The 27,983-nt window shown below is 34.0% G+C and overlaps 4 protein-coding genes across 6 annotated transcripts; all 4 read left to right on the plus strand.

The window, feature by feature from the left end:
* The first annotated feature begins 3,598 nt into the window (after nt 1-3,598).
* LOC130623657 (solute carrier family 25 member 44-like) lies at nt 3,599-14,297 on the plus strand. 3 transcript variants are annotated; one of them, XM_057439164.1, is made up of 3 exons: nt 3,599-3,860; nt 11,355-12,091; nt 12,753-14,297. In XM_057439164.1, the coding sequence occupies exons 2-3, from the start codon at nt 11,357-11,359 to the stop codon at nt 12,924-12,926; spliced, it is 909 nt and encodes a 302-aa protein (XP_057295147.1). In that variant the 5' UTR covers nt 3,599-3,860; nt 11,355-11,356; the 3' UTR covers nt 12,927-14,297. The 3 variants fall into 3 exon arrangements, with proteins under 3 accessions (XP_057295147.1, XP_057295145.1, XP_057295146.1); XM_057439162.1 differs by having other exon boundaries at nt 3,600-4,067; XM_057439163.1 differs by having other exon boundaries at nt 3,600-3,860; nt 11,291-12,091.
* LOC130623052 (uncharacterized protein K02A2.6-like) lies at nt 6,232-9,975 on the plus strand. The gene is made up of 3 exons (XM_057438556.1): nt 6,232-6,454; nt 8,104-8,736; nt 8,900-9,975. Exons 1-3 carry the CDS (start codon nt 6,232-6,234, stop codon nt 9,973-9,975), a joined length of 1,932 nt encoding a protein of 643 aa, XP_057294539.1.
* Nucleotides 14,298-14,430: 133 nt separating the features above from the next.
* LOC130623647 (tubulin epsilon chain-like) lies at nt 14,431-17,432 on the plus strand. The gene has a single exon (XM_057439153.1). It carries the CDS (start codon nt 15,940-15,942, stop codon nt 17,389-17,391), a length of 1,452 nt encoding a protein of 483 aa, XP_057295136.1. The 5' UTR covers nt 14,431-15,939; the 3' UTR covers nt 17,392-17,432.
* A 178-nt stretch (nt 17,433-17,610) lies between these two features.
* On the plus strand, nt 17,611-27,943 carry LOC130623649 (transcriptional adapter 2-alpha-like). Its single transcript, XM_057439155.1, has 18 exons — nt 17,611-18,008; nt 18,223-18,282; nt 18,914-19,005; nt 20,013-20,053; nt 20,430-20,486; nt 21,119-21,169; nt 21,479-21,570; nt 22,758-22,827; nt 22,936-22,999; nt 23,918-23,961; nt 24,184-24,214; nt 24,802-24,881; nt 24,960-25,031; nt 25,555-25,643; nt 26,131-26,174; nt 26,353-26,390; nt 26,801-26,874; nt 27,118-27,943. The coding sequence occupies exons 1-18, from the start codon at nt 17,922-17,924 to the stop codon at nt 27,307-27,309; spliced, it is 1,278 nt and encodes a 425-aa protein (XP_057295138.1). The 5' UTR covers nt 17,611-17,921; the 3' UTR covers nt 27,310-27,943.
* The last annotated feature ends 40 nt before the right edge of the window (nt 27,944-27,983 follow it).

Consider the following 27,983-nt stretch of genomic DNA (forward strand, 5'->3'; position numbering starts at 1 on the left):
AGTTTGATTGCAAAAAAAGGATTATAACATACAGATTGTGAGATACCGAGAGTATGTTATGCAGAATTCGCTGTGTGGAGTATGCAGAATTTGCTATAAGAAGTATGCCATACGGAGTATGCTATACGGACTATGCCATACGGAGTATTCTATACGGAGTATTCTATACGGAGTATTCTATACGGAGTATGCTATACAGAGTGTCACATGCTTACTATACGGAGTGTGACAGGCTTAGTATATGGAATGTGACATGCTTAGTATACCGAGTGTGACATGTTTAATATACGGAGTGTGACATTCTTAATATACGTAGTATGCTATACGGAGTGTGACAGGCTTACTATACGGTGTGTGACAGGCTTAATATACGAAGTATGCTATACGGAGTGTGACATGCTTACTATACGGAGTACGACATCTTAATATACGAAGTATGCTATACGGAGTGTGACATGCTTACTATACGGAGTGTGAAATGCTTAGTATACGAAGTATGCTATACGGAGTGTGACATGCTTACTATACGGAGTGTGAAATGCTTAATATACGAAGTATGCTATACGGAGTGTGACATGCTTAGTATACGGAGTGTGACAGGCTTAGTATACGGAGTGTGTCATGCTAAGTATGCGGAGTGTGACAGGTTTGGTAGGAACAGAATTTGATGTATTGTTAATGAGTTAAGGTTTACAATGGCTGGTGTAAAAGTACACAATTTTAAAGTTACATAAGAAAAGTCATTGATTGTATGGTTAGTTTTATTGCATATAGAAACATACAAAACAAAGTTATAAAGCTTAGAATGAATATAATGGAAGCCATAAAAATGAACTTCATACAAAACGCAAATAGTAAACTACATCATACAGTAGGACTGCCGGTAACTCGAACACCGGTTAACTCGAACTTTTATTAGGTGGAACTGTTATCTACGGTAATTGGTACTCTACATGCTTGTCTCATATTTTAGACTTTTTTCTTCTTACACAAATTATTTGCTTGTTTTAGGCTCAATTTACTCTAAACTGGAATAGCTCAGAGTAAATTTTTAATAAGAATGCTTAGCTTAGACTTCGACACTCATGCTGCATTCGCTAATATCTAGCCAAACCAGTCTCGGCATTATACTCTCAAAGCTGTCTGCGCCGCTCGCGGCTTTGAGACATTTAAATATTTCCGTCTATACGGAATAAACATGTCGCTATACGAAGTTATACTCCGTATACGTATGCCTATACGGAGCCGTACTCCATATATCTGCACACTTCGAATGAAACATTAATATCCTAAGTTCTAAGTTAGCTGTGCACAGTTTTAACAAGTTCAAATTTTCAAATCTAATATAGAAATAGACGAAATCACTACACGTTGTGGGAACGGAATTCAAAATTTGCGTGCCAACATTTTTTCTTACTGATTATAGTTGATGTAAAAAGCTGGAGTAAGGAAATAAAAAGAAGTCAAATTATAACACAAGTCCTGTAATGGTAGTTGATAGAAAGTTGGTAAGGAAAGGTGGGTGAAGTTTGCTGAAAATTAGGAGGCCTCCCATGCAAAAAAAGACAATGAGGAAGCTCTAGCCTATCTTGATAAAAAAGGATGGCTGTGTCAGATATCTCTATTGTGCATGTTATTTTGACAATGGACAAATGTCAACCTCGCCTCGTGACATATAAAAGAATCGCTTTTAAGCTTCTTTAACTTTTCCTACAGTTTATGGATGCGATTTTTTTTATGTTACTCAGTAACGTTTTTAATTTTTTGTAGATACATTATATACCAATGTTTACAATGATGTTTGTACACATGCTCGCACAACTTCGTTCCCAGAGTTTTTTTACGCCTATGAGATTTCGACAGGGGTGCTACGCACACATTCTTGTTAGGTAAAAAAAATAGCTATTATTAAAATTCATACAGATTTTCTTCTTAAATGGTTTTGCAGTTTTCTTACGACTTAATAATCCGTTTTTCGTTACAAAAGTTAAAGAGCCTAACAAGAACAATTTCAGTCCGAACTGTCTTCAAAAAATCTAGCCTCTTCTATTGAAATTGTCATGTACCAATCACCACAATTAAATTCAAATCCTGTGATGTTATTTTTTTCAAAAATGTCATTGAACGTTTGTGCCACAACTTGATTGTTTTTCTGGCTTATTGCTTCATCTAACTAATTTCTTACATTGTTAGGTGAACTACTATTACCGTCGAATTGAATTATTTTTTATCCACGGGAAACGCTCTAATGATTACAACTCGTCCCCAGGACAAATTCAGATTCGGTCCCAACATAAACACCTCACAAGCCTGGGAATTGGCTTGATATTTAATGTGACTCCTCAGTTCTTTTAGTCAAATTAATGTGAAACACGTGTTTGGAATTCAAAATCATGGATTTAAAATATGCGGTATTTCCACAAAAAATGTTTGGACCAGAAAAGTTATTCAATGAAGTATACAAAACACCACTTTTATCTCTAGTTAACCTCGGGGCATTAACGTTTCCGTGCACAGATGAAAACTATTTGAGTGTTATTGGAAACAAGGTGGCGTTGAATGGCAAAAATAAAAAGTCACACGCACCCTCGTCCCCAGTGTTTTTACCTTCTTGATATGGAGAGATAACGTTAAAAAAATTTTCGCCGTCTTTTTTCATATCAAAAAGGCTAAAAAACCTGGGAACGAGGGTGAAATCACAAGATTAGTGAACTAAGCTATTTGTTACCCGTTAACATGTCTCTTAACATGTGAATTTTTTTTTCTTTTGTAACTTACTAAGAATGTTTGTAATGTGTGTTTAAAATTTCTTTATGGCCGATAGTTTTTTTTGCGGTGAAATAAAAATTTTTGCGAACTTTTGTTCAAAAACCTAATAGGTAGACATCTGGCCTAACCACGTTTTCAACGTATTCGCTCCGTAATGGTTCAGGGCTTTTTTCTCTTTTTGATATAAAAGGAACAGGCGAGGAGGAAATATTTTTTCTCGCTGTGTCCCTTATATCAAAAAGGGAAAAAGGCCTGGGATCGAGATTGGTTGGATGTAGTAAGAACATTGCTTGAAGATAAGAATTTATAATATTATCTCTTCACTGACGTCAATACATTAAGGTAAAAGAATTTACATTTTGATGTTTACAATAAATGGTTTACTACGTTGATCGCTGCCAAGTTCCGGTTCGTAAATTATATTAAATTTATGAGTAAAAGAGCGGAAAAGAAATTCGTGAACCGGTCATCATATTTTGAATGCTTATTATGGAAAAAGTTATTTTTTGGCTGCAAAAACTATTTCGTATGAGAAATTTAATTCATAACCTTTGTAACGTTATATAATCTAATTTTTTCCTCATTTCTCAAAGTAACTAATAATACAAATGAAAGAATCTGACAAACTATACGAACATAACAACAAAATTAGTATAGCATTGACGAAATTTGATACTACCTATCCATTTAAGGCTTGTTACCCTATAATAGAATAGTACCTTGGTACTGTGGTCTTGTTGGTGAAAGAAGGTAAGAACTAAGGCATTGTTGTGTCTTGCAACGAACCGTCGTTTCCAGTTTTTGCCTTATTTGGCATTTGAGAAGACGGCTAGATTTTTCGCTTTTTTTGAATATCCAAAGAGGGTGTCACACTCCCCCCCCCCACACACACACGTCATAGCCAAGCAGGTTAAAAATCGGGAAATCGGGATTTGCAGCAGTATTATTCTGTGCATTCTTTTGCGTGAGATCAGTCCTTGTGTGTGTTTACATGGCTTTGTGTGTGGTGTCAGTTTTTTTTTGTCCGGGTGTTCTGTACTAGACTAAGGCTGAGCTTGTGTTGTGTTGGCGTGTGTCTGGTATAATAACAGGTAACAATGGACCACCAAGTGATATGTTTTACGTATATATGGCTGTAGCTAGCTGTAGCGATAGCGAATGACAAAAAAAATTTTTGTTGAGTACTAGCATTAGCTAGCTAAAGTTTTTTAAAAAATTTGGTTACTAATTTTGCTGCCTATCACCAGCTTTTTTTACTTGCAGAGAAAAGTATTAACAAACTCTTGCAGCTGCAAAAGGTAAGACAAAACGTAGTGTCTTTGTTATTGCATATAGATCACTTGCCAATGTTTGCTAAAGTTTTAAGAGTTTGTGTTTTTTTGCACATGCGCAGGCATTTTTGTAGGTATACTACTGTATAAATATAAACAACAGTCCAAAAGTGACCAAAGAAATTCATTGAAAAAGGAAATATATCTTTGCTTGCCCCTTCGTCGTTGGTAACCAGGTCTTACACAAGAAATTCAGCCATGGCGATTCTTAACTAATGCGGCAGTGAACGCTCTGACAGAGCACAGATGGAGCAAGTCTGCAAAACTGCACTTACAGGTGTAATAGACATTTTATCATGGATTTAATTGTAGATAATTTTTTCATTTGACAAAACTATTGGAAACCATAGCAGATCAGAATTTAAACTTTTCTACCTAAAAATGAATGCACATCAAAAATTAACCTTGAACCCCGTATCACACGCGTAACTGTTATGTTATACTTGGCGCTTTATATTATGCGTATATATTTATGGTGTAATCGGCACTTGATATAATATATATAGTTGAAACTAAACATGGCGCTGCGAACAGGATTAACCAGCAAAAACTATTGTTGAAATAAAGTAGAGTTTATATCTTAAAGAATCTTTAAAATCAAATTATTTAATTAACGTTATGGAAGAACAAATGGAGAATGTCCTTGTTCCACCTATATTGGATCTATCAGTAGACAGGTTTCTTGCTTGGAAAAGCTGGAAAGAGAAGTGGACTGACTATGCAATGTTGACTGGACTTGAGGAAAAAAGTCCACAATACATCAGTGCAATGATACGTGACACTTTCATTATATGAGTCGTTTTCGTTAACAAAAGAGCAAAAGAATGATCCAGTAGCAATAATTGAAAACCTTGAAAAGTTTGCAAAAGGACTTGTGAATGAAACATTAGAACGTCATATTTTCAACTTACGCACTCAAGACGAAAGTGAGAAATTTGATGACTTCCTGACAGATGTGAAAAACTTGAGCAATAACTGTAATTTTTGCCTAATTTGCCATCCAGGTTTAGTGAGAGATCGAATTGTCTCTGGTATTGCCAGTAGTGCTACTCAAAAGAAACTTTTATCTGAAGCCAGATTAACACTCGAAAAAGCTGCGGATATTTGCAGAGCTGGTGAAAAAGCAACCGAAGGTCTCATCACATTGAAAGCGAAAAAAGAAGAGGAAGATAATGTCAACTATCTCCACGGTAAATCAAAAGTTGCAGGTATGAGGAATAATTTCTCCAACAGTAATAATGTTTTGTGCAAATTTTGTGGATGTAACCATGCATTTGGGAAAAGGTACTGTCCCGCATGGGGAAAAACGTGTATTAATTGTGGCCAACAGAATCATTTTGCTAAAAGTTTACTCTGTGGGAAACAAAATTATCAAGGAGGATTTAATAAGGACACAAAGGGAGCCCATGACATTCAAGGGACTGGTGAAGGGGTAGGTGCCCTTTTTCTCGGGAGACTTGGGGCCTCTGTACATTCAATTGAGAGCAGCTGGGAAGTTAATGTGCGTGTAGATAATAACAATTTGAAAATGAAAATCGATACCGGTGCTGATATTTCTGTGATCGGACTCAATCATCTGGAACAGATAGGGTATAAAGTTCATGACCTCCATCCAACAACTAAAAAGTTAATCGGACCAGACTCGCATCGATTCAAATGACAAGTTGTATGTGTGTGAATTTGTAAAAATAGCCCTTTTGGGGCGCCCAGCAATCGAAAAGCTCAATTTAGTAACAATTAATCAAATTAAGCAGGACAATGACTATCCAGAAGACATTATTTCTCAATTTCCACAGGTGTTTGAAGGTTTAGGCGAAATTAAAGGTGCGCCTATTCGCATAGAAGTGGAAGAAGGTAGTACTCCTTATCATATATCTGCCCCTAGAAGAGTACCATTACCATTGTTGGATCCTCTTAAAAAGGAACTTGATCGAATGGAAAATTTAGGGGCATACGTCGAGTTACGCAACCAACGGAGTGGTGTCATCCTATCGTAGTTGTGCCTAAACCAAACGGGACTTTGCGAATATGTTTGGACCTGACCAAATTGAATGTCGTAACAAAAAGAAGTCTTTATCAACTGGAAAGTGTTAATGAAACTTTGGCCAAATCAGGGGAGGAATGTGTAGTTATGTCTAAATTAGATGCCAACTCGGGTTATTGGCAAGTGAAACTAGAAGAAGAAAGCCAGTTAAAAGCCACATTTATCACTCCATTTGGTCGGTATTGTCCAACTCGTGCTCCGTTTGGCCTTACCTCCATGCCCGAAACATTTAATGAGCGTATAGATGACATGATTGTGGGGAAAAGTGGTATTGTTAAGAGTATGGATGATTTTTTAGTTTTTGGAAAAGGTAATCAACATCATGACGAACATCATCATCATCATCATCATCATTCTCGGCTTAACGTCCGTTTTCCATGCTAGCATGGGTTGGACGGGGTATATTAATGACCCTCTTCCAATCTGATCTAGACTGTGTTAGATCTAAACTCAACTTCCTCTCTATCAAGTCTGTCCTTATAACCTCCTGCCAAGTCTTTCTCGGTCTGCCTCTGGGCTTTGCCCCAGGAACTATCAAGTATCTACACTTTCTTACCCAATTATCCTCCTCCATTCTTTCCAAGTGCCCCAGCCAATTCAATCTTCTTATCTGGATAACATCTTTAATTCTACAGAGACTTAGCCTGCTTCTTAGCTCATCTGAACTCTTTCTGTCTCTCAGACTGGCCTTACACATCCACCTAACCATTCTCATATCATTCCTTTCTAAACGGTCAAGATCTTCCTGCTTCACTGCCCATGTCTCACTACCGTACAACATAACACTTCTTACACAGGCCTCATACAACCTACCTTTTACCTCAATTGACAGGACTCTGCTAGTCAATAAAGGAAGTAACTCTCTAAACTTTTTCCAAGCAGAACCTATCCTGCAAGTAACACTTCTTCCAACACCCCCTTCACTGCCCAACATATCACCTAAGTAACAGAACAAAACCAAACTGCATCTTATCTATATCAATTCTTTCTCTAAGTAACTTATCAATCACTCTTTCAATAACTTTCATTACTTGATCAACCAACTTCAAACCTCTATAGTTACCCCTTTCTAATGCATCACCCTTGCCCTTGAAACAATTCACTATTACACTCGACTGCCACTCACTCGGAATAGCACCATCCTTTATAATCTGGTTAGCAAGACTTGTAATAAGCTCAACTCCAATATATCCAGATGCTTTTACCATCTCTGCAACAATACCTGATACTCCTGCAGCCTTGCCAATCTTCATTTTCCTAATAGCCTCCACTACCCATTCTGTCTTGATCTGCATGGCTGGCCCTTCTACAACATCATCATCAGACAAATTATCCTCGTCCCAATCAAACTCAGTGTTAAGCAACCTCTGATAATGATTCTTCCAAGCTACCCTTTTCTCCTCCTCTGTGCTAGCCAAAACACCTTCATCATTACGTATACACTTCTCACCTACAATATCTTGATTAGTCTTCATTTGCTTCATTTGCTTTGCTATCTTGAATACCTCATTGCGCTGGTCTTCCCTCCTTAACACATCTGCAAATCTGTTTCTCTCTGCTTCTGATTTTGCCTTATACACTGCTGTACGAGCCCGACGCTTAGCTTCTAAGTAAATATTTTTACTACCACCTGACTTCCACTCTTTCCAAAGTTTCCTCTTTTCCTTTATACACTGGTCAACCTCATTATTCCACCACCAGGTCTGTCTATGTCTAGCTGGTCCTTTCGTCCACCCACAGGTATCATCAGAAGCTTCTAGAAGACAATTCTTCAAGGTAGTCCAAGTACTTTCAACATTGTCACTATCACATTGACTATTGTAGGCTAACTGCTGAACTTTTGCACTAAATTGTCTTGCTACAATCTCTTCCTTCAGCTTCCAGACTTTTCGACGGGGCCTGTACTTTCTCTTGGCTTCTCTGACACTCTTCAAGAACGTTTGAAAATATTTCTATCAGAATTATCTAAAAACAAAGTAACATTGAATTTAGAGAAATGCCAATTCAGGAAAACTGAAGTCGAGTTTTTAGGACATAAAATTTCAAAAGAGGGAATTCAGCCATTAGCAACTAAAGTGGAAGCTTTTAAGAAATTTCCAATACCCACAAACATTACCGAACTCAGACGATTTATGGGAATGGCTCAACAAATATCACGTTTCAGTGCAGATCTTGCTAAAACTGCAGAGCCACTAAGAGACCTTTTAAGTTCGAAGAATGAATGGATATGGACAGTTGTTCATACGAACGCTTTCAACAATTGTAAAGAATTATTGTCAATGCAACCGATTCTTGCACATTATGATGTTAAAAAGAAAACAAAAATTAGGACAGATGGAAGTGTTACTAATGGTATCAGTGTCATACTTTATCAATACCATAATGAATGGCGACCGGTTGATTGTGCTTCACGTTTCCTAACAGCAACGGAAAAGATTTATGCACCGATCGAGGTGGAAATGTTAGCAGCTTCGTGGGGAATGGAAAGAATGGCAGTTCATTTGTACGGAATTTCTCATTTTGTACTAGAAACAGATCACAAACTGTTAATACCAATTTTAAATAACAAACCACTGAATGAATTGTCTCCACGTATACAATGACTAAGAATGCGTATGATGAAATTTAGATTTACTGCAACCCATGTACCCGGGAAAGACCTACTAGATGCTGATGCATTATCACGTGACCATGTCAGGAACCAACAGAAAATGATGCAATTGCTGAAACTGAAGTGACTGCATTGTGAATCAAGTGATACACAGTGTACCAGCATCAGAGCAACGATTAGTAAAGATTAAAGAAGCCACTGCAAATGATGTCGTATTACAAGCAGTGATAACAGCAACTCAAACTGGATGGCCAGAACAACGCAGAAACTGTTCAATTGAAATTCAACCATACTGGGAAGGCCGTGCTAATCTCACCTACATTAATGGTTTGCTACTACTTGGAGAAAGAATCGTAGTACCAAAGGAACTGCAACGTTCTATATTGATGAAATTGCATCAGGGACACTTGGGTACAGAGAAGTGTAAACGCAGAGCTCGTCAGACTGTTTTTTGGCCTAAAATGAATCGAGACATTGAAGACTTCATAAAGAAATGTTCGACTTGTCAAGAAATGCCACCATCGAAAACCAATGCTCCATTATTGCCTTACTCGTCACCAGATATTGCTTGGCAAAACGTTGGCACTGACCTGTTTCAATATGCTGGTAGATCGTACCTTATAGTTGCGTATTACTACTCATTGTGGACAGAAGTATATTTACTTAATCGTCCTGATGCTGCTTGTGTCATTGAAGCTACCAAATTAATTTTTTCTCAACATGGCATTCCAGAAACATTAGTCTCTGATAATGGGAGCCAGTATGCATCTTATCAATTCAAGAAGTTTGCAAACGAATGGGGATTTAACCCCATTACTAGCAATCCTAGATACCCCAGAAGTAACGATCTGGCTGAATCAATGGTGAAAATTGTAAAACGTCTTATAAAGAAAACACAAAGATCAAATGAAGAGTTTTACTTAGGATTGTTAGCCATCCGTAACACACCGTTAAGTTGCGGAAAGTCGCCTGCCCAATTACTGATTGGGTTCAATCTCTCCGACACCTTACCGTCAGTTGTTCGTCACACACCAAACTTCTTCAGAAACATGGATAGAGAGAAAAAACAAATGAAAACCTACCATGACCAAAGGTGTTCTGGTACGGCCTTGATATTTCAACCGGGCCAAATAGTTTCCATTCAACATCAGGACACTCGAGAATGGACAATCAAAGGGAAAATATTGAATGAAGTTGCACCTCGCTCATATACAGTTTGACTTCGAAATGGAAATATTATTCGGCGGAATCAAATTGCTCTCAGGCGAGTCTATGGGGTGTCCCTCTTTTCTCCTGGGGAAGGGGTTTATTCCTCCAAACCTGTTCCTTGTGAAACACTCCCCGTTAATGCAAACGACAGCGAAGACACTATTCTGTATAACGAATGCGAGGAGATGCACAGCGATGCTACCATTCCGTATGATGACAGTGAAGATAGTAACTTATCTGTGTCAGAGGACGACAACGTAGGATACGATTCAATTGATGATGTAGTGCAGCGATCAAGATTCGGAAGAAAAATCAAACGTAAAAGAGTGTTAGACTATGAAGAGTTATAGAAACGTGTATATACAGACAAACCACATAACCTTGGTTATGTTTTAAAAATTTTAAAAAGGAGATGTTATGTTATACTTGACGCTTTATATTATGCGTATATATTTATGGTGTAATCTGCACTTGATATAATATATATAGTTAAAACTAAACAGTAACCTCCTTTGCATGTGTGTTTTACATCACATGCGTTACTTGATTTACACGTGCAAATCATCGCACACCTACTCAAACATTCCTGAAAAAGCCTGCTTTTCCTGCAAGTAAAAAGCGCTTTTATCTTTTGTTTACCGTAATTACTTTAATGATCTTTGTGAGAGAGCTATGTTGCGGGTGAAAAGCTTTGCAATATAGCAATATGTCACTATGACACAAAGTGAATAAGATTATTTAACTTCAATGGCTTAATTTAAATTAATAAAGCTGTTACAATGCACTTTTTATCTTGAAACTGTTAGTCAAACTGTTCCCTCATCCAAGAAAAAGGTTTATAGCCAACCTACCATCCTAGCTAATTTAATGACCCCTAACTCAGTTAGAAAAACTACCTAGACATACATACCCAACTTTAAACTGTCCATGTCAACACTGCCATAAATTCTTATTTTCATTAGTAAAGCAAAAATGTGGCAAAGTTAGGGCTAGGGCCAGCCATTCACCCCACATAATGACATGACTAACTCTTTGTGAAGCCTTTTCTTTGGCCTTGAGTCCCGTCTGCAATGAGAACCTTTTTGAAATTAAAGAAATAGTAGCTAGGGGTGCTCAATATTTACAAGAGAAAATTTTATATCTGAAAACATTTCCTAAATTACGACCCATTTTAAACACTTACACCACCATAAAAGCATTCAGTTATGGCAAGAAAAATTGAAATTCAAATTATATTGCAATCATAAGTATGCGTGTGAAGATTTTACTAATTTTTCTGAATCTATAAACAGAAGAAATAATAATAATAGCTTTTGATATTTTTAGGTATGAAAACTTTCCGCAAATAATCAACAGCAATACATTTAAGCAATTTTTATACCATCTTTAGAAATGTCAAGCAATGTTGACAAACCGAAGGAAAATGAAGGTATCAAGAATATTGGGTGGAATGACTTGGATAAAAGGAAATATTATTTTTTTGGTCCATTAAGTATGGTTGCTGTCCGATTAATTATATTCCCTCCAATGCTAATTAAAACCAGACTACAAGTTCAGAAACAAACCACCTTGTACAATGGAACATATGATGCCTTTAAGAAAATATTCAAACATGAAGGTATACGTGGGTATTACAAAGGGTTTGCTGCTTACAATTTGACTGTGATTTCAAGTCAAGTTTATATTACAACATATGAACTTGTGAGAGCAAACCTTCCTATGTTAACACCAGGTGGTAAAAGTTTAGTTGCTGGTTTATGTGCATCACTTGCTGGACTAACTATCACTGTACCAGTTGACATTGTGACTCAAAAGCAAATGATAGCTGGACAGCAAGTTGGAAAAAAAAACTCGTATGTTTTTCAATCTGCACCGTCTGTAGCCTCTAAAATTTACAAGAAAACCGGCTTAAGAGGGTTCTATAAAGGATACTTAGCTTCAATATTGACTTATACACCTAGCTCTGGAATTTGGTGGGCTGCATATTATGACTTTGGACAATTATATGGGAAATACAGACCAGAAGGCGTTCCAGATATTGTTATTCAAGCAATGAGTGGAATGTCAGCATCTTCAGTTGCATCACTAGTTAGCAATCCAGTAGACACAATACGGACTCGTCAGCAGGTATGCAGAAGTTACTTTTCGTATCCATTTTTTTCCTTCTAATTGGCTTAAAAATAAAATTTGGTTTTAATAAGAAAATGTGTCAGTTAGCAAAATAGTTTCAGGTTACAATAGGGTTTAAATTTTGTTTTGGAATTTTACAGTTTGTGGTTTGATATATACTATAAAACTGTCTGGCTATTTTGTGAAATAGCCAAAAACAGCAGTTTTCCACAATAATATCCAGATTTGTATTTTCAAAAAAATCTTAATCTTAAGTAACTTATGCTAAACAAGGTTAAGGTTATAAAGCAAACAAAATGGTTAGCAGCAGTGTATATAACATTCCATGCATATCCTTGTATATCCATATGAAATTAATATCTGAACTTTAGAGTAGTTTTTTTGTATATACATGACATGTCCAGTTTTTACACATGCTCAACAATAACACCTATTTTCATATCCACTTTGTTGTAAACGTAAACAATAACCTTCTTTACAACAACAAAAATAGATGTAACATACAGAACAATAATTTATATGTATCTAGAAATAATTTTGGTCTTTAATGATCATTTTTATGTCATTTTAATAAAAAACAACAACTGGCTATAAACGTATGGTATTATTTTAAATATTGGATCTTATTTTTATATGTATTGTTTTTCATTTTTTTTAGGTCAGTGGTGGCACAATTATCTCTGTTACTAAACAGTTAATTCATGAAGAAGGCATACGTTGTTTGACAAAAGGCCTTACTGCAAGATTAACAGCTTCTGTGCCATCTGGGTCCTGTCTTATTGTAAGCTATGAACTAGTGAAGAGACTGTGTGTGAAAAGTGAACTTAGGTGATAAACAAATGTGAACTTCACATAGGTTGTTGTTGGCTGCTGATGTCATCAAACTAAACACAAGATTTGTAAAAAATCCAGCAAACATTTGTATCAAATGATTTTCTTTTTATATATACATAATTTAAGAATTAATACATATTTTCTTCAAGTTTAATTTGACTTTTTAGAAAAATTTTTGTAGAATATTTTATGTTTAAAAGGATCTCAATATGTTCTTAATGCAAGTGATATTTTATTCATTGTGTGCAGATTGTCTACTTTTTTGTATGGGGATCCTGTACTATACCTTGTAATACTTTTTGTTCTTCACAAAGTACTATATGGCTGCAATGAGTTCTGTGATGAGTGAAAGAAACGCAATAGTAAGGACTGTTTCGATGGTGCCAGATCCTTTAAAAAACTCTCCATTTGTATTTTGTGAATGTTTTTGCAAGTACAAAGTCATGTTAAAGGTGACACAAAATATTTATGCATGAAATAAATATCTTTTTACTGATCTGGCACTCATGAAGAAAAAGTCATCACTTTATGCTACATATGCATGAAATTTATCCATAAGTTTTTATTAGTGAATTTCAAAATGTTTTTTTCTTCACACTGTTAGCATATGGAATATTTCCCTTTTAAAGGATACATGAAACACCAAATTGCAAATTTTGTTTTATTCTTAAACTTTTATGTATCAAAAAGCTGATAATTCATAGAATATTTTAAGTTAGAATATAAATTTTTTACATAAAAAGATTACTACGTTTTTATCTAAAAGGTACAAGGGTTTATGAATATGAAGATAAAGTTTAAATATAACTGTTCTGGACATGCTGAACTTTTCAATATCATCATCTTCATCTTCATCATTATCACTTGTTTAATGCGACTTTTTCCCACCAACAGTATCTTTTATTGCTTCAAGATAAATTGTTTCAGATATCATAGTGTAAGAAAAATGGAGTAACACTAAAAGCAGCTTTTTATATAAATTTTGGATTAGACCTTAAACAAAGAAACCAAAACACTGTTTTAATACTTAAGTGATAGTGATTTTTAAGTGACAAACGTACCTTCGGTTCAATATATAATTGTTTTTTTTATTTTTTGACAAAATAAAATATAAGGAAACTTTTTATCTGCTTTTAGAAAGTACAAACTTTCGCATAGTTTTGTTTCACATTTTAGGAGAAAGTATAGTCAGTATTTTAAGCATGGGTAATCAGTGTTTGGTATATCCTTAGTTGTCTCCTCAGAATTTTACGTTGTATTTTTATAAAAGATATTTATGTAAATGGTGCCCCATTTTATAATTACATAAAATTTCCTATGTTTCATATTGTGCTGTAAATTTTTTTCTGAAAATACTCTTTAAATTGGTCGACAGTTTTTTTATATAACATCTTTTCTGGCATTAAATCTTGTAACTTCATACAAGATGTCTTAGTTTGAATGTGTTTTTTATTTATTTTTGAAAATATAGGACCCAAATATTTTGCCAGTTATGCGAAATTATGATATCGTCTTAAGTTTAATTTCTGTTATAAATGATAATCATGATAATTAAACATTACCATACATAATTTATGTTTAAAATTTCAAACTAAAACATAAAAGTCTTACATATCTTCATAGTACCGTAAAATGCATGCTCCAATTTGATCCTGTACATGATGTTATACATAATTAGCATAAGTTCAAAATCTTATGAATCGATTAAGATTTATTAAAAAGAATGGATTCAAGACATAGCTCTTTCATATAAAAGCATTTTATTTTTACATGCTTTAAGGTAGGCTTAACAGGCCCATACGGGGTCAGTTTCTTTTAATAACTCTTCTTTGCTATGCTGCATGGTTATATTACCTACTGAGTTTTTATATTCAGGTTTTTATATTTAACTCTCCAATACCCCCTAGAACCTTAGATATTGGCAATTACTCGAAACTACCTTTTAAATTTCTTAAAATCCTTATAATAAGGATTATTCTTAAAAGTGAAACTCCAAACATAACTTCTTTTAATTCAGGGGAATCAATCTGTAAATTTTGTCGTGTGATCAACTCGATTTCTTGATTTTTTTGAATTTTACCCAAAAATGGAGAAAAATCGGATTTTTAGGAAATTTGAAAATTGACATAAAAAACTTTAAAACTGACTTTAAAAAGACAACGTAAAAACTGAAAAATATGGTAAATAACTTTTATTTGGCTACCAGAACCTTTAAACAGAATGTAATAATTCGCTCTAAAATTAAAGTAATTGAATTTTAACCAGATGTGGTATTTTGGACAAATTTCAAGCTCCCAATGACGTCACAGAAAAAGTGCTGAAGTTTACCTAAGTTTCATTGAATATGGAAAAGTGTATTAAGTTGTGGAGCCAGTCATAATATTTTTGAAAAATCCTGGACTATTATAGGGTTTAAATGGACCCATTTAAAGAAAATAAGAAAAATGCTAAAAAAATTATATTGAAATTTTTCAGGGTGTTAAGGAGTATTGAAGACTTAGCATACAACAATAATTTGTACTATAAAATGACTTTCTTAACATAAATTTTTATATTGGTCATCTTCGTATTTATTGTATGTATTTATCATTTAAATTAAAGAAAGCCATAATTTCAAAAAATTATTAAATTTAATTTCATGTTTAGAACGGAATTTCTAACAGAAGAATGCTTAGTCTAACGACAGAATATTTTTTTGTAATTCTTTTAGACACATAAAACCATCACTTTAAGCACTAGTTCACAAGCTTGAGATACTTTGGATACCTTGGACAGATTTCTTTTATACAAAGAATGATTTACATAAAACTATCTTGTTTTTCAATGCTACTTCTGTCTCTTCTGAGTCAATTCTTTTATTGCTTTGAAGGAACGCATCTAAATTCTATTTAAAGGTCTGAGATCTTTTGACTTTACAGTTTTTCCTTCAGTGTAAGCCATAGAAATATTTGGCTTTGCAACAAATGTAGGCTCACGCAAAAGATTTAAATGTTTTAACCTTTTTTTAGATCATGACTCAGTCAATAATAATACAAGTAGGACAATGTGGCAACCAGATTGGTTACCGATTTTGGGATGCTGCATTAAAGGAGCACTCTAGTGTAAACAAAGAAGGCGTGTGTGATGAATCTCTGTCAAGTTTTTTTGAGAATGTTGATCATCATACTGGCCAAACAATACCTATTGATAATGGTAAACATAAAATTCAACAGTTGAAAGCACGTGCTGTTTTGGTTGATATGGAGGAAGGTGTTGTTAATGAAATCATGAAAAGTTCTCTGAGGAATATCTTTGATAACCAGCAATTGATAACAGATGTTTCAGGAGCTGGAAATAATTGGGCAGTTGGACATTATGAATATGGTGAAAAATATAGGGGAAAAATATCAGAAGTAATTCGGAAAACAGTCGAGAAATGCGACTGTTTACAATGTTTTTTTTGTATACATTCAATGGGCGGAGGGACTGGCTCTGGGGTTGGTACATATGTTTTACGCTTATTGCAAGATGAGTATGCTGATGTTTTTCGATTTGTCACAGCCGTTTACCCGTCTGAAGATGATGATGTCATCACATCACCATACAACAGTGCCTTAGCAATGTATCAATTGACTCAAGGTTCTGATGCTGTAATACCCATTGAAAATCAAGCACTGATGAATATTGTTAAACGGATCACCCAACATGCACCTAAGAAGACAGGAAAACGAACATTTGCAAATACAGGAGGTTTAAGTGGTTTCCAATCTAAAACAATAAACAATATAAAAACCAATCAAGATGACAAGAAGGAAAAGCCATTTGACAGTATGAATAACATTGTAGCTGACCTGATTTTAAACCTCACCAGTTCATCTCGGTTCGAAGGATCTTTAAATGTAGATTTGAATGAAATATCAATGAATCTTGTCCCATTTCCAAAACTACATTACCTGACATCCAGCATTACGCCATTATATTCGTTATCTAATATTCATATGCCACCTCGAAGATTAGATCAAATGTTTACAGATGCTTTTTCAAAAGATTACCAACTTTTACAAGCAGATCCAAAACATGGACTATACCTCGCATGTTCTTTAATGCTACGGGGTGATGTAGAAATTTCAGACATAAGACGTAACATTGATCGTTTAAGAACCAATCTGAATTTTATATATTGGAATCAAGAAGGTTGGAAAACAGGCCTGTGTTCCATACCCCCTGTTGATCAACATCGGTCTCTGTTAGCACTATCAAACAACACTTGCATGCAGCATTCCTGCCTGGACATTCGCAACAGGTTCATGAAGCTTTACAAGAGAAAAGCTCACATACACCATTACACAAAAATAGGAGGATTTGAAGATAGTTTGTTTACAGAGAGTATCGAATCTTTAGATTGGCTTATTAGTGAATATGAAACTTTAGAATCAACTGTTTTAAATCCTCCTCAATGTGTAGAGAGGTTGCAGATAGCTTAATCAATGTTTTAGTGCAGATGAGTCCCTGCTTTATTTATAGTGATATCGTGTTTTTGCTTCTTCTTTTTCTGATTGATTCTGTGTATTCATTTCTTTTTAACCTGCAGCCTAAGTAGACATGGCCAACAACTTTTTTTGCTGGAAACTACCTTTAGGTATTTTTTTTTTAACAAGAAATCTTTTAAAAAAGCGAAGCTAGCAATACCAAATATTTTGAGAGAATTAGTCTAAATTTATAATTATCCATGAAAAGTAAAAATTAGCTAAAGTAAGTATTCGCATATCTATATAATAGTTGTTTATAAATCAGAAGGATTTAATGTATAAATCATTTTTCAAAAAAGGAAAAGAGTTCTATGAGAATTAATTTTGCAAATTTTTCAATAGTGAGTGTTGTGATGATTTATACCAATAATTTTTACAGAAACAAAATTTCGCACATTGACCCAAAAAATGCAAAAATTAAGGTCCCTAAGATATAAATTTTATTTGTTCTTGTTTATTACAGTGTATATAAATTATCTTATAAAATGTTGTGCAGTGGCTGCATGCTTACCCTAAAGGAACCATACATACACTGTGTTGATTGCACACCACCTATCGATTTCTGTTTACAAGTATTTAAAGTTGTTGCTTTAACTTATTTTAAATTTAAGTACTGCATAAACGCTTCCTGATACAACTTATGGTTGTTTACATGAATTTCAGGTTTAGATTATAGATACCGTGAACTACTAACTGATGGACTTCTGTTTTTAATCAAAGTTGTATATCAACAATGTCGTTATAAAATATTTATGCAACTAAAGTTTGATCTGTTTACATGTTTAGTGTTTTGCCAAAGGACGTGAATTTAATAATCACCTCAATAGTCACAGCTATGAAATCAAGGTAAACAATTTTATATTTGATATAAAATTATATTGGAATAAAAACCACAACAATAGACACAAGATATAAATCTTAAAATTAAATTTTGTTAGTGTTAGTTCCAAAATCATATTTCCCTGCTTCAATTTTGTCCTTATTACCTTCTGCCAAGTCTTCCTTGGTATATCTCTGGGCTTTGTCACAGGAACTATATATAAAGTCTAAGACTTTCTTACCCAGTTATTCTTCTACGTTCTTTTTACCTGATATTATTTTTAATGCTGCAGCTACTTAGCTTGCTTATTAGCTCATCTGAAATCTTTCTGTCTCTTAAAATGGTGTTACACATCCACCCAACCATTCTCGTATCATTCCTTTCCAAACGATCATAATCTTCCTGCTTCACTGCCCATGTCTCACTACCGCGCAACATACGCTTTTTACAACATACACTTTGTGAAAAACAGTTTAAGTATGTTAAAGATTCGAAATACATCAAAGACTTTCTTAGGTGCGTGTTGGTTGTTTCGTTTAACAATATTCATCAGTGCTTGATTTTCAATGGGTATTACAGCATCAGAACCTTGAGTCAAATTTTTTTCACTGTTTTATTAGTTTTTGAAAAAAATAATGTTTAAACCTGTGTTTTTAGAGCATCTCATTTGTTTTATTTGATTCAAAGTGGAGTGCAAGAGAAGAGCTCAAATTATTAGATGCGACAGAGGAATATGGCTTTGGTAATTGGTAAAATAGTTTATTTGCCAAGTTCAATCTTTTTAACACAACTTGTAGATATCAAAACGTTTTTGTTTCCTCGAGTTCAATAGATTTTGTAAAGACAAAAGATTTGTAATTAGGTTTAATTACATTGTCATGCATCTTATATACCTTAATTTGTTAAATTTTTGTAATTGTTTACATTTTACAAATCTTTTTTTTGCACATTTAATTTTTGCACACCTAAGTTTAGTACACTCCTGACGGGTTGCACAACTCAATGTATTGTAGATCATTCAAAGCTAACTTAAATTTTGTTTTTTCTATAACAAACAAGACCCTTATTAGTCTTAAATTTGATTATTAATAATCTTTAAAGTAATTTTTTACAAAAAAATTTTCTTAAAAAAGTTTACGCTGTATGAAATCTTTCTTCTTAAGTTTTAAAAATTTGAGTCTTAAAAGCATTTAAACAGAAAAAAACAAATAAAAATGGTTGTGTGAAACAGTTAGAAAGTTTCACTTCACAATTTTATATATTTGACTCAAAACTAATTAAATTGAATTGTTTAATATTTATCAATTTAGTTTATGGCTTCATTTTTATACTTTTTTATTATATTGAAGGCAGCAATAAGAAATGTATTCATAGGTGAATATTTATCATAGCACATCCGTATTTCATTCTCAATAGAGAATGCTTCACCCCGATCAGACCTCTGATCATGACAGGCGAGTATAATGCGTGTAAGTCATATTCGATCCGCGGTCCCCAGTTATGGGGAGCGCGGATCATACGTATAAGCTCTAAAGACTGCGAGTTATATAAAAAACTAGTTGATAGCCAGTGGAGAATTCCACGTGTTACCTTGTCGTACCTATTCAATACCTCAGATTTTTGTCTGTCATACACATATTGTCAGTTATTTCATGCAACCTAAGCACGAATTAGTATTTTGGCTACCATTTTAAACACAATCCTGCTATTATATGTTATTCATTTTGTGAATCTTTATTTAATTTTTTTAATTTAGGTCTGAGATTTCAAAGAAAGTAGAAACGAAGAGCAGTGAAGGTAAATAATTTTTTGTAAGTTTGGCTGTAACGAATTTGCTGATAAATCCACAGTATTAAATACATATAACTATGTTTTTGTAATAAAGTAACCTTGATCAAGCCACATAGAACAGCCGCATAGAGCGTAGTATAATAATAGCTCAGTAAAAATAATGTTTAATCATGCTTTCTCATCCTGTTTTCCAGACATCTTTGTTTGTATTGGTTTGCTAAATTTTGCATTAATTCTTCTTACGTGAACTGTGTCATGTAACAAAACTAATATATAACCAGTTGTATTTTCAGTGGACGCATTAAGTGGACAAAACCGTTAACAGCGTCACAATGAAAATTGTTTCTGTTAACATGCTTTGAAATGTGTACTTGTATTTTAGAATGCGAAAGACATTATATTAAACACTATGTTGAAGAACCTGTAGCATCACTCCCTCGTATGTATTTTTTGTACAATTTTAATTTGTGGTTTTTATTTTTTCTTAACTTTTAATTCTGTAGTTTTAATTCAAAATAGGTACAAGATTTTCTTAAGATTTCAAAAATCAGGCAAATCAGGTTGAGTTTTTTTGTCTGTAGTCAGGATAAAGTCTCAATTATTTAATTAATCCACTATCTCATTTGTAGTTAAATAAATTGAAATACCCTCTGCAGGGCATGATCATTTTTGGTCCTAAAAACAATCGGGATTTCAGTTACGTTGAGATTTCTCAAGATTTTGATTTCATTAGTTTGAGTGGCAACTCTGAATACACATTTAATTCAGTCTAATTTTGTACAATTTTAGTACTACAAATTTTACGTGCTGGTGTGCAGGACATTCCACCCAAACAATTTTGGGTGGGCCTTTTTCTAGCAATGTGTATAGAAAATTAAGTTTTTTGCTGTAAACATTTGACATATGAAACAAACATTTAGTTCCACATTACTATCCACCTTAAAAATCATATGATTATTCCAATCTTGCAACTCAATTAGCTATACTTTCATCGTTTTTTTTTTTTGTTAATGCATTTCCACCCCTTTTTTATTTTTTAACAAACTAGTGCTGTATGGCATTATTTTATAGAATTTGAAGTCAACAGAGAACATTGTTGGAGAAAACCCAAAACATTTGAAGGTAAAATTTTCTTATATAACTCCGTTTAACTCCAAAAAGCATAGAAAAGTTAAGGATTTTTCTATCCATTACAATTTTTTAATTAACATACCTATGGAATTTTTTTACTTTTCTGTTTGCTGTGTCAGTCAATCGTTTTGATACAGCTGTATTTTAAACTATTAAGAGTTGTTTTGTTGATTTTGTGAATAAGACATTGAGAACTGAACATGTAAAGTTGTTACATTCGTATAGATGTTGTAAATTTATATTATTTTATACTACTACTACTTGAATGAAATGTTTAATCAAGAGATCACACTCTTTTAGCAAGCGATCAGCCACCACGCCCTGACATCACAAAACCAGACGACACATTATTCCCAGTTGGTTATTCAGCTCCCAGGGGAGATTTTATTGTGGTATGTTGTTTTTCTAATGTAAAATTTACCATCCTCAGGAAAATTATTGTAATAGCATTCTAACCTCAAATGTTGCATTACTACTAGAGACATTTTTCACTTGCTTATCACAGTTGGACTTAAAGTCACTAGATGTTTCAAATAGTCCATTCCTACAAACTGTACCTTTAACATGCGCCTCTGCAAGGACATGCTGCTAACAGGAAAATGAAACTAAGTAGATTTTTAAATTTTGCCAAAAATGCTTTCTAAAGCTGCAATAAACATAACCAGGAGACCCACGCATAATTTTTTTTACCACCAAGAAAGCGGAATAGTTATAAGAGTAGAAAAATACACAGGGTCTGAAACGATATTTCTGCTGTCATAACACTGACCGGGCTTTTTGAATGGTTAATTCTATTGTTCTTCGCTCACATAGTCAATATTGGAAAATCCCTTCGTTATGAGCGCGAATGGCCTCACTCATAAGGTGAATTTAAATTTTAGGGTTTTCCTCTGACATTTTTTTTTGCGTCCACGCTTTCGTTTAGGAGAAACTGAATTTGATATCTTTGAAGAAAGTTTAGTTAACTAGGCTACAAAAGAAACGAATTGCTATCAATTCTACTATTGAAATAACGACAGACAAAATAAACACAGACAAATTCCTACGTAAATCTTATATATAGTTCATATTTTTGTAATGTCTGTACAATCACCCATATCATCACCTCGAAATATTTCTTTGCTGTTCGAATTATTAAAGTCAGTTGTTTTAGAACCTGTGAAAGAGACTAAGATATACGGTATATGCTAAACCCATGGAGGGTTTAGCATATACCGTATATTTAGGGAAATGACCAAACAAAATCACTTTGACAATAAAAGCCTTACTTTTAGCAGATGTGTAAGCCAACTAAATGACATTGAAATAAACTTGTCGCACTTTTTAGCATATTTTGCATTAAAAACAGTTCATGCCACGGCTGGCTAAGGCTTAAGAATTCAGAAAGAAATTAGATAATTAAATTTGCTGTACACACATTGACAAGCAATTTCGACAAATTAGATGTTTGTGTCTTGTTCTTTAGACACAGATAATTTTGACATTGCTTTTAATGATTTTAGGAATCTGCATGATTTTGGAATAATTCAGAGTTAATTATTTATAATAATGATTACTTACTTTTTTATTTATTTATTAGGAATACGACAATTTTTCAGAGTTAGATGTTAAAGATGCAGAAATTGATGATAGCGACGAGTTAGTTACAGGTTGTGTGTATTTTATGATTCTATGGTATCATCCATTTTATGAAATCACGAAACTGACACCTCCAAAAAAAGTAAAAAAAAAATATTAAATGTTGTGTTGTTTCATAGAGTTAAATATTGCTGCAGCGGATATCTACCTGACAAGGTTGAAAGATCGGCAGCTCAGGAGAAGGTATGAATTATTCATAAGGTGTCATCCAAAATGCTGGATTGGGGGAAGCGTTTACTTTTTATTCGTATATACATACGTCTTGTGTTCTTGCCGCATGTGATAGTATGAACGCGTAAGTACAAAAGTGTTATGAATCATTTAACAAAGAGATTGCAGTCCACCGGTTTTACAGGATTACCACGCCTTAATTCTTCCCAATCTTAGAAAGTCTTCTCAAATAATTATTATAAGTATACCTGAACATTATCTTCCAAAGTGCTGCAATGATCATGGTCGAGTGGGACTTCAACTAACGACCTCTCGCTTGCCGGACGACTGCGTTAAATATATATCACTGTGTTATTTTATGCATATATGAATTTTTCGTGTGTAGCGTAGCACGACTTTTTCTTCATCCGTCATACGGTTGGCATTTGAAAAAATGTTCTCATTAATAAATTTTGTAGAAGACTGTATGCAGCTTTTTTATGTCACATTGTCTGCCAATAGTTGTAACAATGAAACAGTTTACTAAAGATTTCAAAAACCCACCTTATTTTATCACTTTGTTGATTCTTTAGGCTGTTTTGTCTTTCTTGACTCGCTCTCCAAGCCAACATACAATGGAGGATTTTGGCTGTGCCAAGCTAGTCGTAGGAACGACGTTTCTTCTTTTCCACTAACATCATCTCTTTAATATTTCGTAACAGCCAGTTTAAGCATTCCTCTTCGCAAATAACACAAAATTCCTCTTTTTTGCGCATATAATACGTAAAACATTTATAGTTGATTTGCGACATATGAGGTGTTAGTTATTTTCTCTTTCTCTTAGTAATACGTTAAGAACTTTTTGCGAATCCTATCCGCAAAGTGAACTTTCGCAAAATTACATTTTTTAGAATAAGTTGCGATTATATTTTCGCCTTGGTCTTTGTTTAGGATTGTAAGAGATTACGGTTTGTTGGACATTGCTTCCACCAGTGGTAGGTAACAGATTTTTCTTTGTTGTGTGCTAGAATTTGTCTTATGCTCCACGATAATCAAAGCTAATACTAACGGTATTGCCACTTTTTTCTTAGTCTATGTGAAAAGTCGAATTATTTTTATGGGAAAATTTACTGGTTGTGTGTAAGTTTGTTGTGGGTAATCTGATCGCTTCCTGTATTTCAAGTCCACATATATAATTTAGTGTTTTGATTTTCTAGCTTTGGCTTATCAGTATGGACGTCAAGAGAGGTTAGTGGCAATAATAGAACATAACCACAATATTAGTGTAGTTTTTTCTCCTGTTATTTTTTAACTCCCATAGATTTTGGGTAAATTATAAGCCCATTTTGCGCTGCTCTTTATTTCTTCAGCAAGTGTCAAGAGCATTCATATTATCAACCGGCAAAAGTGGCGATAGTTTTTGCAATGTATATGAAATGGACCGAATTTAGGTTTTGTGCACATTAAAAGTGATACTTTGCCGATAACTTCAGATTCTATCGAGGTTCAACGGAGAGCAAGGAACGTCGATGAATCCTTTGATATAATATGGGGAATGTGTCCAACAATTATTTTGTGGCCCAAATAAAATAAAATAGTGATCCTTTTTATCTGGAACAATCTCACAACCGAAAAAGGCAAAATATACTATATAGCCTGAGAAAATCAACTTTCCAAAAGGCGGACACGTGGACGTAGGGAACAGATTTTTTACACCAATAGTGTTACGTAAATAGAAAGACTACTGTAATACTACTTGTAATTCATACTACTACAGTGTTGGCCTATTATACAACAATTGAAACAATCATCCTCTTGACGTATTTTTATCATAGAATTTTGAGAGATGATTTCAGGAGATTTGCTAGACTAACAAATCCTGACTACCATGAAAAATTGACGCAGAGTATTTTATGTAAGTAAGGCTTCGTATTTGATATCATGATTGTATCATTTCTACTTCATAATTGGGTTTTGTATTTCATTTCTAAAGATCAAAAACACTTGGAACAGAAAATAACACAACTACAAGAATATCGATCAGTGGGATTAAAGTTCTTTAGAGGTATGATAATTTATTTGTGATTTGAATTACTGACAGATGTTTTTATGATTTTCTCAGTTAACCAACTTTTTTATATAATTTTCTCTGTTAACCAACTTTTAATATGCTTTTCTCTGTTAACCAACGTTTTATTTGATCTTCTCTGTCAACCAACTTTTTATTGATTTTCTCTGTTAAGCAACTTTTTATATGATTTTCTCTGTGAACCACCTTTTCATTTGATTTTCTCTGTTAATGAACTTTTTTTATGATTTTCTCTGTTAACCACCTTTTTATATGATTTTCTGTTAACCAACTTATTTTCTCTGTTTACCAACTTTTTATAAGCGTCATTCCTACTTCACCCATTTCCAGTTTTGTTTTTTCAGCCATGCTATTGCTCACTTGCCTAATCAAAGATTCGCATAGAAGATTTTGATCTGTACAGATTTTTTACCCCCACATAACATATTACCACATTAGTTCTGTTAGTGTGAGATATTTTTATACTTTCAAGTGATAGACATTTTGATCTTTTATTTAGATGTAGCTTTATATGAAAGACTGAAAAACAGGAGGAAATTATTCAAGCCTAAAAACGTGATGTTCGACGAAGCATTGCTCCATGCCGAGGTTTGACGATTTTTGTAGGATTCAATATATTTCTCGTAAACTTTAATTTAGTTATCTTAACAGTGTTTTCACACTAGGCGGGGGCATAATGTTAATTTTTGCAACGAAGCCTCACGGTAATTTTCCCTACAACTGCGTTTCCAGTTGGAGCGAAATAAATTCGCATGCGTTCAGCCCAGATATGCGCACGGGTTTGCCCAATCTTTATATATCGCATTTTCTCTTTTCGTTACATGACGCAGACGGACTACGGGTATAATAGTATAGATTATGCGTTACACATTGACAGCCTAAAAAAGTAGAGATAATCTTAAACGGCGAGATGGGGTATGCCGGAATTAACAATCTAGATAAGAGAAAAATCAAGCGAACAGACTTCCAATAATATTGCTACGACCTACCCTAACTGGGTGGTTGATGGAAAATTAATAAAAACTGGATTTTAAAAGGATGGTAAAGTTTTACCGTCATTTTTACCAATCTTTAGAATCCTGTTGCATGCCGTGTTTGGTTACAACGTCAGATGAACGGGTGAGTATCCCATAAAATATTGACATGTCCTTCTTTCTTATGTCCACCTTGCCAGATTCGACTTACCTTTGTTCCCTTTTGTACAGTGGTAGACGCAGGATATAGACTTCTTGTTATAACTTTGTATATAACACTTTTTGTTTGATGCACGCTTGATGTTTACAATTTTAATTTTTAGAAGAAAATCTTATGGAATGCCAAACTTGCCGTTCCTCCGTAAGTGTTTTTGTTTGTGTAAATTTTTGTTAAATCCATAGAAACGCCTTCATATGTAGTCACATATAGTATATAGTTTTTTTTTTTGCGTGTTTCACGCAGTCATTTTGTACATTCTTCTCCTGGCTATTTGACTTCTCCTGGAATAAAATAGTGACCGTTCACAAATGAAACGCAAAAACTTTCGCGATTTTCGACATTTTTGTTTATACCACGAAAAATGTGGAGACGGCAAAAGTCTTTTGAAACAAAGATTTTTTTAAAAGAGTGAAAACAGAAACGTAGGAGGTCGGTTTTAATATGTTCGTTATTTGCAATTTAACTCAAGAATAGATAAAGCTTAAGAAATTTTATTTACTTATTGTTTAAAGCTTGCTGTCGATCTAACAACGAATTTGTTATGTTTGTAGAACGAAAGCCGTTAACTCCGTTAGATTTGACCGGAGCACCTGGCGCTGAACTGTTGAACGAAGAAGAAAAGAAGGTAATCTCTGATTAGTCCATGTAATTCGCCAATTCGCCTGCGAGTCAAGTTGACTATGTCAAATTTTTATGTCTCTATTGTAGACAGTTTTTTATGCCCCAATGGTGTTCGCTATTAGAGGTTTCACTGTTTGGGACGGGGTTTTAATTAACTTTTGAGAGTTTTTAGTGTATAGAAGTGTTTGCAACCGCCATTTTTTATTTTGTTTATTTTATTCTCTTTTTAACCACCCCCTTTTTGTAGCTTTGTTCCAGTCTCCGGATCCTTCCGAATTCGTTTTTGTCGTATCGAAATATTTTGGAAAGAGAATCAGCGCAATGCAATGGTGTAAAGTTACGGACGGCAAGAAATCTGTTAAAGATCGATGTAAACAAAACAAAACGTTTACACGAATTTCTTTTATCACACGGTTACATCAAGGACCAAGTGAAATAAATGCAAAGTTACTAAAGCTGGTGAATAAAAATGCGTCCCATGTCACAAGTTGATGTTGTTTAAAACGAAAGAAGACATGTTTGATGTTGTTCAAACTTCGAGACATTTTTTGGAACTTGAGTGGAAATAATGCGCATGTCATAGTCACACTGAAGTTGTTAAACTTTTGTTCCATCTTTCACTGCGTTACGTATCAAAGCCATGGTAACTAAATTGCGGTATACGTATAAATAACGTCTAGAATTTCTGATCCCTTGTTTTAAGCGATTTTTCTGATTCTTAACGTTACGTAAGAAGGCGCACAATAAATTGCGTTTTAAGTAATTTTATTTGTCGAGAAAAAAGTTTAATTCAACGCCACTAAATGGGGAGGGATACCCTATCAATTGTATTCTTTTGAGGATCTCAAATTGGTGTAGATGTGGTTCTCTGGTCAACTTATCATTTTAATTTTTTTACCAGCAATAATTTGTCCAGTATATGTGTCCTGTAAGTTATTGATACGAACTGCAAACGTCTTCTATGGACCATATTATAAGCGTATACTATCGATCGTATTGCAATTGTAGTTTATCAATAAAACACGTATTACTATCGTATTCTATCGATAAAAACACGTATTGAAATTGTATTTTATCAAAAAACACGTAATGTAGTCGTATTTCATCGATAAA

Source organism: Hydractinia symbiolongicarpus, chromosome 13 (assembly GCF_029227915.1).
Source record: "Hydractinia symbiolongicarpus strain clone_291-10 chromosome 13, HSymV2.1, whole genome shotgun sequence".
Taxonomy (NCBI): domain Eukaryota; kingdom Metazoa; phylum Cnidaria; class Hydrozoa; order Anthoathecata; family Hydractiniidae; genus Hydractinia; species Hydractinia symbiolongicarpus.